The sequence below is a fragment of the Mauremys reevesii genome, linkage group 2 (assembly GCF_016161935.1).
Source record: "Mauremys reevesii isolate NIE-2019 linkage group 2, ASM1616193v1, whole genome shotgun sequence".
NCBI classification, from domain to species: domain Eukaryota; kingdom Metazoa; phylum Chordata; order Testudines; family Geoemydidae; genus Mauremys; species Mauremys reevesii.
Genome location: NC_052624.1, coordinates 32,587,122 through 32,599,620, shown reverse-complemented (window position 1 = coordinate 32,599,620; position 12,499 = coordinate 32,587,122). Strand labels below are relative to the sequence as shown.

At 39.6% G+C, this 12,499-nt stretch overlaps 1 protein-coding gene across 7 annotated transcripts in view; it reads right to left on the bottom strand.

Annotated features, from left to right (window-relative positions):
- Positions 1-12,499, bottom strand: part of MKX (mohawk homeobox) — a 57,399-nt gene that overhangs the window by 17,742 nt on the left and 27,158 nt on the right. The window contains exons 6-7 of one of the 7 annotated variants that reach the window (XR_005593151.1): positions 7,779-7,876; positions 6,505-6,631 (exon numbers count right to left, since the gene is read on the bottom strand). The exons of 5 other annotated variants lie outside the window; for them this stretch is intronic. Coding sequence is in view for 1 of the 2 variants with exons in the window: in XM_039521341.1 (XP_039377275.1) it covers positions 6,513-6,631 (119 nt within the window). In the remaining variant the exon portion in view is untranslated. The remainder of the gene's footprint in view (positions 1-6,504; positions 6,632-7,778; positions 7,877-12,499) is intronic. One more of the 7 variants, XM_039521341.1, reaches the window with a different exon arrangement.

Here is a 12,499-nt window from a genome sequence, read left to right as displayed (position 1 = left end):
ATTGCCCATTTGAAATTGAACCTAAATAATAATTATTATTATTATTAATTATTACCTAGGTCTTAGATAGCAGGTGATAAAACAATAGTACATGCCCTTGTTACTATGGTTTTCCACATACCAGCACAGCCTCATCTACCTGACAGGAAGACTGTATCAATTATATTTATTATTAAGTGTGGTTCTCAGAAAGCTGCTCATTGCCCCATCCAGTGCAAACTAGTCCACAACTGAGTCTGAAGAGCGATGCACATCCATGATTCCCACTGAAGTCTAGCTCCGTGACTGGGGGTCATTACCTCTTCGAATCAAGCACTGTGTTATCAAAAGCAGCACCTAAGAACAATTTCTTGAAACTAGATCTAAAAACTGGATATGATTTAAAGTCTTTGAAAGAATTGGCACTTAGTTGCCACAGTGCTCAGTGCCTCACAAACATGAGATAAGGAGACTGGTGATGATAATAATGTAACATTTCTTATGTCTTTGTATTACATTATCACCCAAAGGCTCTATCAAAGGCAACGGGGTTACACATGGGTGCAGGGGTCTGCTAGTATGAAACAATTTGGCAGATCGGGGCCTTACACTGCACATGCATTTTTGCTGCAAAATCAGCTAATATTATTTTTAAATGTATGATCTAGGGCAAAAGGAAAGATTTATAGGACCGAAAACACTGAAAAATCATTACAATCACTCTTCCTGTTGTATAAATCAGAAATCTTTGTCTAAGAAATCAGAAATTAGCAGAAATTAGAACACCTATTTATTTTTCAGCTAAGCTTCTACTACTTCATTTTTTTCAAGACTCTTTGAACTGATAAATAATGTGACCTTTAAGATCAGATTTGTAACAGGAATTTGATTTAAACACTTGATAATATAAAAATGGCAAATTACCATATGAATACATTTTTAAATTGTGCCACTCTCTCTACGAGAAGATCAAGCTATATTTTCTTTTTGTACCTTGAGGCAAAACAGGAGTTGTGGAAAATGTTTATCAAGAAAGGTAGTCTTAGAAACCCAGCCAAAAATTTTTCTTCGAGTTTTCATGTTATTTTAAGAATGCTATACATATATATAATTTCATACAGAATCTTAAACATGTTTAAGTTCTACAGATACAGTAGAAAGTTTTCTTTCACATACATTGAATTTTAAATTAGTGTGTAACTATGTCTTTAGCTATGTTATTGTTCCTTGTTTCAGCAGATTATTCAAGATGCAGTCCACTATGAAACCACTCTGATTCCTAAACAATAAAAAGGATGCCCTCCACCAGGTACATGCATATTATTCATTTCTGTTGCAAAGAAAAATTTAAACAAACAAAATTTCCAATCAACACTTACTCATTTGAAACCAAAAGAATCCTCTCTCATTGAAAGCAGATTGTAGTGAAGAAGCATCAGTCTTCAAGGTCGTATGATGTTGGCAAAACTAAAAAATGCTTGTAGTCCAACTTGCTTATGTTCAGCTGTGTTTACTTAGTCTTAACTCGACAAAGTCTGCCTCTAATTATACATAGCAGTCATCGGCCCACAGATAAATAGATATTACACAAATGTTTGGAGGGAATGATATTTGGCCACTATAATTTTTGGAATAATTTACTCTGTATCCTGAACTTAAAGCACCAAAATGATTCATAATGTTTTTGGGATCCAAACATAAATATTTCCACTTAACAAAGTGATTGATCTCTATGGCCTTTATGAATTTATATGACATGTTACTCACAAACAATAATTCTATAGTTAGGAATCCTGCATGTTTGTAAAAGGTGATTTTAGGTAGAAGTAGGGGCTGATCCTAACTGAAATCAATGGCAAGACTCCCATTGGCTTCAATGGGCTGCAGTACAAACTGAAAAGAATGTCGCAAGAGAGATGACTGTAATTCAGTTTTAAAAGACATCTCTGTAACATAACAACATGCATGCAAGTATATATTGCTCAGTTATCTCCAGAGAATAAACTCCTGATTAAAGCTTATGTTAGTGGTAAGAAGCAAAACCTCATTGCAGTGCCTAAGTTACATATGTGTACTGCATATTAAATATATATTATTTACTTTGCTGGCTGTTATTTATACAATGAAAAATTAGCATACATTGCTCACACTCTCGGATGCTATAATCCAAACAAAATTTTCTCTTTAGACCAGGCAGATTTTGGTTTGATGACATTTACATATAATGCCTGTAGTTAAGTGGGCCTGGTTCTTCTTTGAAGTCAACAGGAATTTTGCAATATTAAAGACATTATTTGGTCCATGTATTTTGTATTATTTATTTATTATCTGAATATATATGCATATTATAATCCTAGCTTCATTTATATACTGATACCTTTCTCCTTCCTAAACCCTGTACCCAGTCCTAACAAACATACCTGAAGAAGAGTTTTGACCTCAAAAAGTGAGACATGCCAGAGACTCCTTGAAGTCCACTAGGGACTTCAATATTGCTATTGATTTTACATGCAAGGGGTTCAGACACTAGGGTGATGGGTAGGAGAATAAACTGTAGATGGGGTGGGGGGGTGGGAAGAGAGAGAGAGATTATTGGATTTCATAAAATTAACGTGCTTTTGAAAAATTATCTTTTTGATCAGAATATTAAATAAAGAGGCAGCCACTGATGCAATAAAAAGCATATGGTATTGATATAACCAGCTTGTCTACCTCTGACATCTAAAATATTCAGTTTAAAGAAAATTAAGACACTTGTTTACACAGTTCTAGCTCTGTGTTTACAGGACTAAAATGAATGTTTCTAGATGAGACGATTATACCCCAGTCATTTCCTCTCATTATGCCTTGATTCACAAATGAAAATTGTTTTAGAAAATGGAATGTGTTTTTGGATGTGGGTAGCTGCAGAGACAGAAAACAGATTTTTATCATGTGGAACAGCACAATGAATTCTTTCTTTTGAGGCTATTTTCTTACAGAGACTTTATATTAAGACCTTATTAGGTTGTGATGCAAATCAGCATGCGTTCAAGAGTGTGCCAATTACTCAGAACTGAAGAAGACTCAAAGACCAACTGAATCCAGGAAAATGAAGCAGCACAGAAATCTCATCATCAGCCCAACCACATGACAAAAACAGAGGCATCTCCAAAGCCACTGATAGAAATGCTTGCCAAAAAGAGAACTATTGCTGCAAGAAAAATAACTTTCACAGCTTGATATCTAGGTCTTGTGACTGCTGTCCAAAAAAGGGGTAGAAGTGGTATTATATAATGTGGCAGAGTAAACAGAACCACCCACTCACCACCACAGATTGCATTTTTAATCCAGATAATTTATTTCTTTTAAAAGTGATATTTTGGGCCAGGGAAGAGGGACGGGAGAACAAAGGTTTCTGTGGATGTTCCATTTAAGTTTAAAATTATATGGATAGCCTGATCTGCCATGGCATACATTCATACGCTTGCATATACGTGTAAAATGAATTATATGTGAATGTAGGATTTGCCATGCCAGATCAGGCTATTGGACCATCTTGTGTGCCAATAGCCAATACTTGATGTTTCAGAGGAAGGCTAAGATCCTGTAATGCTCCTTACCAACTGTCCAAAGCCCGTGGAATGGGGTAGATGAATTTTCTTCCCGGGCCTTATAGATGGTGGTCTGAAATGTCTTAAAACAAGAAATACAATTTGCAGAGGTGACAGAAAGAAAAGGAAGTATGGGGTAAAGTTCAAAATATTTGGAATATTGGGTCAGAGATGCATCCAAACATGTCCAAACCACCTTACAATAGGCTGAAAATCAGGCTAAAAATTTTAAGACATGCCTCTTTGAGAGATTTCCAGTATCTCCAGGTTTGGGTTCGGTTAGGCCAAGAACACTGTGAGTACAGCATTTATCATAGTATTTCAGCTCTTCCACTTCCTGCCAAAATCAGGCAGTACAGACATACAGAAAATTAAAAGAAAAAAAAAGAAGTCAACTGAGCCTTTTCCAAACTCCAAATAAGATCAGGTTTGTTTTATATTTTGAACAAAGATTTGTATCAATTCTTATTGTATCCTATCCTGGCCAGGTCATACCAATCTTTAGAGAAAAAGTGTGCTTACTTTGATCCTGTGTTACATGTAAAAACAGTGCAGACATGCAGTGAGTGGACTCACGTTCCTGCTAGAGGCTGGGTGGTGAATACATTTCTTAAATGCATGTCCTTTTACGGAAAGTGCTGTGTAAAGAATGAGGCTACCTTTGCATTTACCGCATAGGAAGGTTGACATTTTCTATACTTGCCTAGATTTCTTGCCTAGATTTGCCCCAGGCCTTCCCCAACACTTCTGCCAGCTCTCTGCCCTCTCCAGCATTTTCTCTTCCTGTCTTCCTCCCCCAACACTTCCCTTTCCTTTTCCTCTTTTCCTCTCCTTCCCAGTGCTTATTTCCCATTCCTTTCTTTCTTTTCCCAGTCTCTATCCTTCCCCACCAGCTTCTCACTGTTCTTTATTATCCATTCCTTATCTGCCTCCTGGCCACAAGGTCTTTTTCTCCCCCTCTGTTTCTTCCTTCTCCTGCCTCTTCCCCCACTTCATGATATCATAGAGATGAACTGACACAGCAGGAGGCCCAAACAACATGCTACCTGAAGAGTGAGGGTAAATCCTGTAAGTCCACAGTCAGTGCTGGAAGGAAGAGGTAGCAGGAAGCTGCTGTTTGTAGGGTCCTTGAGCCAGGGCCCGGGGTAGTGGGTGGGCTCCCCCCCACCACTAGCTGCTGAAGGAGCGGCCCGGCTGTGAACTGCCAAGCTGCTGTGAGGACTGTCTGGATTCTTCCTGGAGGAGTCCCCAGGAAGGAGGGGAAACCGGATGGTAGCATGGCCAGAGGGCTGTGCCACGAAGCAGATGCCGAGTGAAAGGAGCCATAATGGGTCTGCAAGCGGAGGTGAGGATGGGAGAGCCACCACCACCCGAGGGCGCACCCGCCTGGACTGAGCTAATTCACATAATGCCCACCAGGAGGTTCCAGTGTGGTGAGTGACCCTGTGACACCTTCCCATAACACAAGAACAAGAGGTCACCTAATGAAATAATAGGAAGCAGGTTTAAAACAAATAAAAGGAAGCACTTTTTCACCACAGTGCACAATCAATCTGTGGAACTCATTGTCATGGGATGTTGTGAAGGCCAATGTATAACTGGGTTTAAAAAAAGAATCAGATAAGTTCATGGAGAACAGCTCCATCAATGGCTAGACCAGAGGTGCAGCCCAATGCTCTGGATGTTCCTACTCCTCCAGCCATCAGAATCTGGGACTGGATCAATCAAAATTGCCCTGTTCTGTTTATTCCCTCTGAAGCATCCAGCACTGTCCACTGTCAGAAGACAGGATATTGAGCTAGATGGATCATTGGTCTGACCTGGTATGGTCATTCTTACGTTCTTACAACAGAAGTAAATTACTATACCACATAGTGCCCTGGATAACTTCCATTGATAGCAACGGGAATTCAGCACGTGAATCAAGTCATTATACACACTTGCTACCAATTCCTCTGCTGGAAAGGGAGTCTTGAACATGTACAGGATTGTAACAAAGATCTATCCTAAATCAGCAAAGAGTCTTGTGGCACCTTATAGACTAACAGACGTTTTGGAGCATGAGCTTTCGTGGGTGAATACCCACTTCGTCGGATGCAGCCACGAAAGCTCATGCTCCAAAACGTCTGTTAGTCTATAAGGTGCCACAAGACTCTTTGCTGCTTTTACAGATCCAGACTAACACGGGTACCCCTCTGATACTATCCTAAATCAATACCCTGGATGACCATGGAATATGGGATTTTCTTGCACTGACCACAACAAATTAGAGTGGAAAACAGTTAAGATAAAATAAGATACAGCCTCAACCTTCACCCAGGATGGAACCTAACACAACCCAAACCTTTGCTGAGGTCAAAGGTGTTAGACAAATCTCTCTCTCTCTCTCTCTTTCTTTCTCTCTCTCTTTTTAATTAAAAATTGTTAACCTCTACACTCCTTCATTTCTGCTGGGTCTTAAAGCAGAAATATTAAAATACCACAAGAGAGGTTACTTGTGTGGTGTATATGACTAGGCCAACACCATAAAGTAGTGGAAATCTTGTGAGGCAGCCTTTCTGTCTTAAATTTCAAACAAAGGAGGAATCAGACTCACTCTTGGCTTAACATCACTTGAATCAGTAGAATTACACCATGAATTAATTTGGCCCAGGAAGTTCAGAAAAATATAATATGCACTGAACTTCTGAACCTTTTGAGGTCTGCCCATCACTACAATAAATATTTAATCTCCATTAGAAACAGGCTGAACAAAAGACATGCATAAAGGAATCATGTTTGTACCCAATACACTGGAAACTACTCTGGAACATTTTTTTCATGGTGAAAATATTACCCCTGTAACATTGCCAAGCCTTAAGTTCAGTTCCATCTCCAGCTGGTGCTACTTGGGCAAGTTAAATCAGTCTAAGGACTAGTCCAACGTACACACCCAATTTTTCAAAATTGTATCTGTTTTCTTTGCCGCACCCCTTTTATTTCACTCGCATGCTTTTTTGCTGCTGCTGTCTTTCCATCCTTTCTGCTATCCAACTGCCTGCAAGGTGAGCATACCAATTCTATGTAAGGAACATAAGGGAGAGAAGTGTTGCATGATTTTTCTGTGCACAGTAACTTGCACAACATTTGATAATACACAGGGATTAAGTCATTCATGAATAGGGCCCAAAGGGAGGAATAACTCCAGAAAAACAACCCTCCTTACTGGTAGAACAGCATCCAGAAATTCACAGTCATTACTGCCACAGTTACAATTTGTAGTCTGTCTGGCAAAGTAAGGAATCTAACTGCAGGCTCTGTGGTTTAAATAAAATGTATCTACAGCAGTTTGGATCGATGTTTAAAAATGTTCCATGTTATTTTAGTCCAAGGACAAGCTTTTAAAATTAAAAGAAAACTTTGGCTTTAATTATAGATTAAAAGTGAAAGTTGTTTAAAAAGAATGTGTTTTCTGAGCAGAACAGTTACAGAAACTGTTTGAAATTTAAAATTCATTCTCCTCTCCCAAGTGTGAGGCAACATTACCCATAAATATTTAAAGCAAATGTGTGAAAGTAATTAATTTATAAACAATATTTAGGATGCTTTTGCCATTGCTGTCGTGGATGATTGGCGTGATCTTCCTTTTTCCAATGTTTAAGTTTTTATGCTGAAATAAATGTAGGATTATTCCAGACTACAATGAAGCCCACAGCAGGAAAATTTACCTATTTTCTTGATTCAAAATATTTACTCTTAGGTATATGCAATGTAGCATGTCACCACTACACACATTAATGTAAGGGTCTTATTCCAGATCCAAGTATTGGCAATGTGGTCTCAAAATATTTAGGTGCTACAATGGAGAAGCTGCTACTCTTGGGATGATTTTCAGCAACAATGGCCCATCTGAAAATCATTAGTGCATAGCAGTGGATTTTCCACATGTTCATATGCTGGACAAGCAGGTTGCCCTTGAAGTATTGTTCCCTAGGGGAAGAAGGAAAACCTAGCAAAAAGTATTCTATTGTCAGATCACGATTTAACTATAGCCAGACAAAAATATGGTCAAGCATTCAGTTAGCTGTGCCAGACTGGCGACTGCTAATGAAGATGACAAAGGACTGAGATTCAGAACAAAGAAAGCTATAGGGGAATGGGAGGAGATTTCTAAAAAAATAGAAATAGGACTAAATATGTAAATCTCCTGTCTTTCATAGCACTGACCTTTACTGTTATAAGGCCAAAACTTTGGAAAGGATATTCTCTTTCTTTGTGGAATATCTTGGTATTTGAAGTACCAGCTAGAAATGATTGAAGTAACCCTATATAAAAAGGGTAAGAAAACATCTATGTAGCATTTGACATTTAATGCCCCATTAATCGATAATTTGGCTTGAAGGAGAAAAAAAGTTGGCAAAAAGGAATGGAATTAATTCTTTAGCTCCTTGTTTTTACTTTAAAAATACCCATCAGGCCTCACTTAAACAAAGAACTTTAGTTTTCCACTGAAAAGACAAAAAGAAAATCTTGCTCTAGTATATCCTGCCACATGCTTAACTACACAGTAAAATAGTATGTACTTGGATTCCAGTCACATTTCAGAAGTGTAGTATTTATTAGCTACTCTGTTGCCAAATTCCACTATTATCATTTTATTATAACTAAGGTATATTTTTACTAACTAAATTATATTTTAGTTTTATATTTTAGTCTTTAGTTTAAGCACTTGTAGTTTTGAAGGTACTGGAGTGTAACATATGCCACATATAGATGATACACAATATATCACAGTAAGTTGAAGTTTTATTTTTCTTGCTCTCTATAAACAATTACTATGTGTTTGTAGTCCTGGAGCATTTGACTTTCATAAAGCCCTACTGAAGCTCTAAAGACATGTAAGGTTCCGCAGAGCATGTCCCTTAGACTGAGCCAACCTCAGGCTGAGCTTGGCAGGGGGGAGTGTGAAGCTTCAGGAGGGGGGTTCCAGGTGTGAGGGGATGAGGCTTAGGGAGGGGGGGTTGGGTGGGGGTCCAGATGCACAGGGGTTGGGCAGACAGGGGGAGCAGCAACCTGTACAGTGACCCCTCCCCCCACCTGCACACCCAGAACCCTCCCTCCACTGAGCCCCTTCACATCAGGAGCCCGCCGCACCCAACCCCACTATGAGTCCCCCAAACTGCCACCCTGCCAAGCCTCATCCCCTGCCTCAGGAGCCCCCTGCACCCAGACCTCCCACCCCATTGAGCCCCAACCAGCTGCACCTTGACCCCATCTGCCCCACCAAGGTCCACTCCTCCAGCCCCAACGGAGCCCTAACCACCTTCACCTGGACTCCCCTGCAGAGTCTCATTCCCCCTGTACTCAGAACTGTGCACCGAGCCCCTGTGGATCCAGATTCTCCCCCTGTACCCAGACCCCCCACACCTAGATTGCACCACACAGAACCCTGATACTCTTGAGGGAATTCCAAACCAAAAAAAAATATTAAAATTCTGCAAAGTACTGCATATTTTAATTGTCAAAATAACACAGAAACACTAACAATATAATCACACCATTTTCAATTATTTTGGTAATTTATTTCAAAATACTTGTCAGCAAATAATTGAAAATGGTATGATTATATTATGTTATTTTGGTAAAAAATACAGAATTTTAAAATATTTTGCGCAGAATTTTTAATTTTTTGATGCAGAATATTTCATTAGAATTCCCTCAGGAGTATACTACACTCTTTACTTAACCCCAACTCTCATTTAATAGAATGGATATTTGGGGTAAGAAAGAAACGCAGGATTAGGCCTATAATAGGAACACTTCATTGTAATGGTGAAGCATAATAACTTGCGGAGAGGAATAAAACATCAGGGCAAGATTTCCTAACCAATAGCTTTAGAATGTTCTAATGGGTAACAATTAAAATGATCCTAGCTGAAGTAGTTAAATAAGCAGGAAGACAATGCAACAGACTTTAATATTGCAGGAGGTGTTATCACAATAGAGAGCCAAATAAATAAACATACAATATAGTGGAGTGCGCTAGTTACATGTACAAATTCAGTCTCCTGAAATGTCCAGACTTCCATAGCATTTATCATATACATCCAGTTCAAAAGTATTACTAAATATTCAGTACTGTTGAGAGTCAATAATGATGATGGTATGGCAATTACACCAATAAATGTTACTCAAGTAGGAGGACTCCAAGTTGTATGACAAATCAATGATATACGTTATTCCCATGAAAAGAAATTAAATGAGCTAAACTGTGCTTTCATTTATCCCTGTACAACCACATTGAAAACAATGTTTTACTGCTGCCAGGAACCCCACTGAAGTCAATGAATGTTTTGTCAGCAAAAAATAATAAAGGACTAAACCTTCCTGTACAATGATCTTATCTGACAATGCAAGGAAATTATTATTACGTCCTAATCAATGGAGGCACCATCTAAGCAACATAAAAGAGAGAAACGTAGGAGAGCAGTGAATTTCAGTGCAGAACTGCAATTTATAATATACCATCAACCAACACTGCATTCACCTGAGATGTGGGAGTCTCTACTCCAAATCAGACAGAGTAGGGATTTGAAAACAGGTCTGCCAAATCTCAGATGAGTGCCTGGCCATTGGCTATAATAAGGGAGGAAGATCAATCTCTATCGATCTCTCTCTCCCTCCTCTTCCCCCGCCCCATCACAAGAAAAGAACGGCCTGGCTTAGATACCTAACTCCAGAAGAATCCCAAGCTAAGATAGGTTCCTACCTCTGGCCTGTCAGTTAGGCACCTAAGTACCTTTGTGGACCTGGGTCTTAAGCCCTACCCCTTCCTCTGCATTTAGATGGCTCCCTGCTTGCTGGCTTCTGAGAAGGTACCTAGCTCTCCAGAGCACCCAATCCAGGACTATGAATTGCACTGGATGGTAGAGCGGCTAGGAGTTAGGCATTGCAATGCCTAAGAGCTTTATGAATCTAGCCCAGGGTGACTATTTTTGTTCAGGAACCTAGGGTGGAACTCTGACCCCACACTATCAATGGCAAAACTCCCATTGACTTCAGACGGGCCAGCATTTTACCGTTTGTCTTTATATCTGTCCAGAAAGTGTCTAGCACTGCATTTCTCAAATGCAGCCACCAGGGAATTTTTCTGCAGCCAAGACAGCCTCCTTGTGGGGGGCAGGGCAAAACAACGGCCCCTCCATGTAGTGCCCAGCTGTGGATTCTGGCTGCCTTGGTGTTTGCTGGCACCACCAGCAGGGGATCACCACCCTCCTCACGCAGCCTCCTGGGGGTTCCAGGCAGCGGCTCTTCAGACATGTGGGGCCAGTGTGTGTGATCAGTGGGCTTCAGGTTTCAGCCCCTTGGCTTCAGCTCTGGGCTTCCGCCCAGGATGGCGGGGCTCGGGCTTGGAAAAATTATCAGAGTGGCTACCAACAAGGGTTGATGGCCACACTCTGGGGCCACCAAAAAAATTGTTCTGAGAACCCCTGGTCTAGCACACTGCTAGCATTAGACAAATAGTAGTATAACACAGAAAAGTCTGCTAACAAAAAGAACTTGAAGCAGTTCACTCCTCCAGTGCTAGTTTATGAAAAAACCCTGATTTTTTCAGCAAGCTGGATTTAAGATGACAAATAGTAGCTGAGAGAGAAAGAAGGAAGCAGACAAAATAAAGGGAAATAGAGAAAACAACATTTAACTTTAACTTCAATAGTGTAAATCTGTCAAGAGTCACAAATAACCACAAGACTCTAATATTCCAACTTTAAGCTAGTCTGAGATACCACAGCTCAGGCACTTGGCTAGTACTTCATGCTGGAAAGAGAGTTTTTACATTTAGAAATGTAAAACACTGTAACATTTAAGGAATTTTGGCTTCAGTCAGCTGGCCATCTTTCCTCCCAGGTTCAGCTGACAGATGATTTTGAATGTTGCTTTGCCTTCTGTGCATCTGTTGTCTAAATCAACTTGAAGGTAGGAGGGAGGGATTGAAAACTGGCTTTTGAAATAACGGTACATTTTAATGTCATAACTGAGCATCTTGGCAAAGCAGTTCATTCTAACCTGAAAAGTCAGTGCAATACCAAAAGATTTGGTCATCATAACCTTAGCCACTAGCCACGGGTGAAAAACCTAGACACCAAAAGTCTTTCATATTAAGATTCAAGGCTTGTGAAGAATTAAGAAGAACACATTTCCTGACTCATTAGAATTTTGCTTTAACCATTTATTTTGTGTCTCTTTTCAGCTGTTCTAACCCTCAAGCTTTTCATTTCATTCTCTTTTCGATTTAAGTTGTTCTTACTTTTCCAGGTTTTTTGCAATGCAACTTCCTTTTCCAATTTAGTCTCTTGATTTAAACTTTTGTCTCTCTGGGTTTTTTCGTTTGGTTGGTTTGCTTTGGTTTGCTTTTTGTCTCTCATAAAACTCACTCACATATACCTTGTTGTGAAATGAGTGTATATTTCAGACACCGCCACATTATGTAAAATGTGTGGTTATTTCTGCAACTGCTTCTTAAAAAAACCTCAAAAGGCATCAAATAATATCTAGCATTTATTATACATGGAAGTTTAGAAATCTAGTCTTTCTTGAAGGCCTATATCTTTGTAACAGAGAGAAGCCAAAACTGGAACCTTAAATCCCACCCCTTTTGAATTTTGTAGAGGGATGGGCTGGATAGACTTGAGTCCAACACTGGCTCCTTGTTTCACAGTTATGGTTTTTGGTCCAAAATGTAGAAATCTCACTAGAACTGGTTCTCATGAGTTTCCCCCCTCAAGATGGCAGAAATATCACAAGATAAGTTGATCTGACAAGTTTCCCGCCATTATGAGGGTGAAGCTAATGAGATTTTGGAGTGAAAGAATATAAATCAATTCACAGTCTAAACCTAGTGCACGCACAGATCAAAGCTCTGCTTCCTCAATCTATCGCCACGTGCC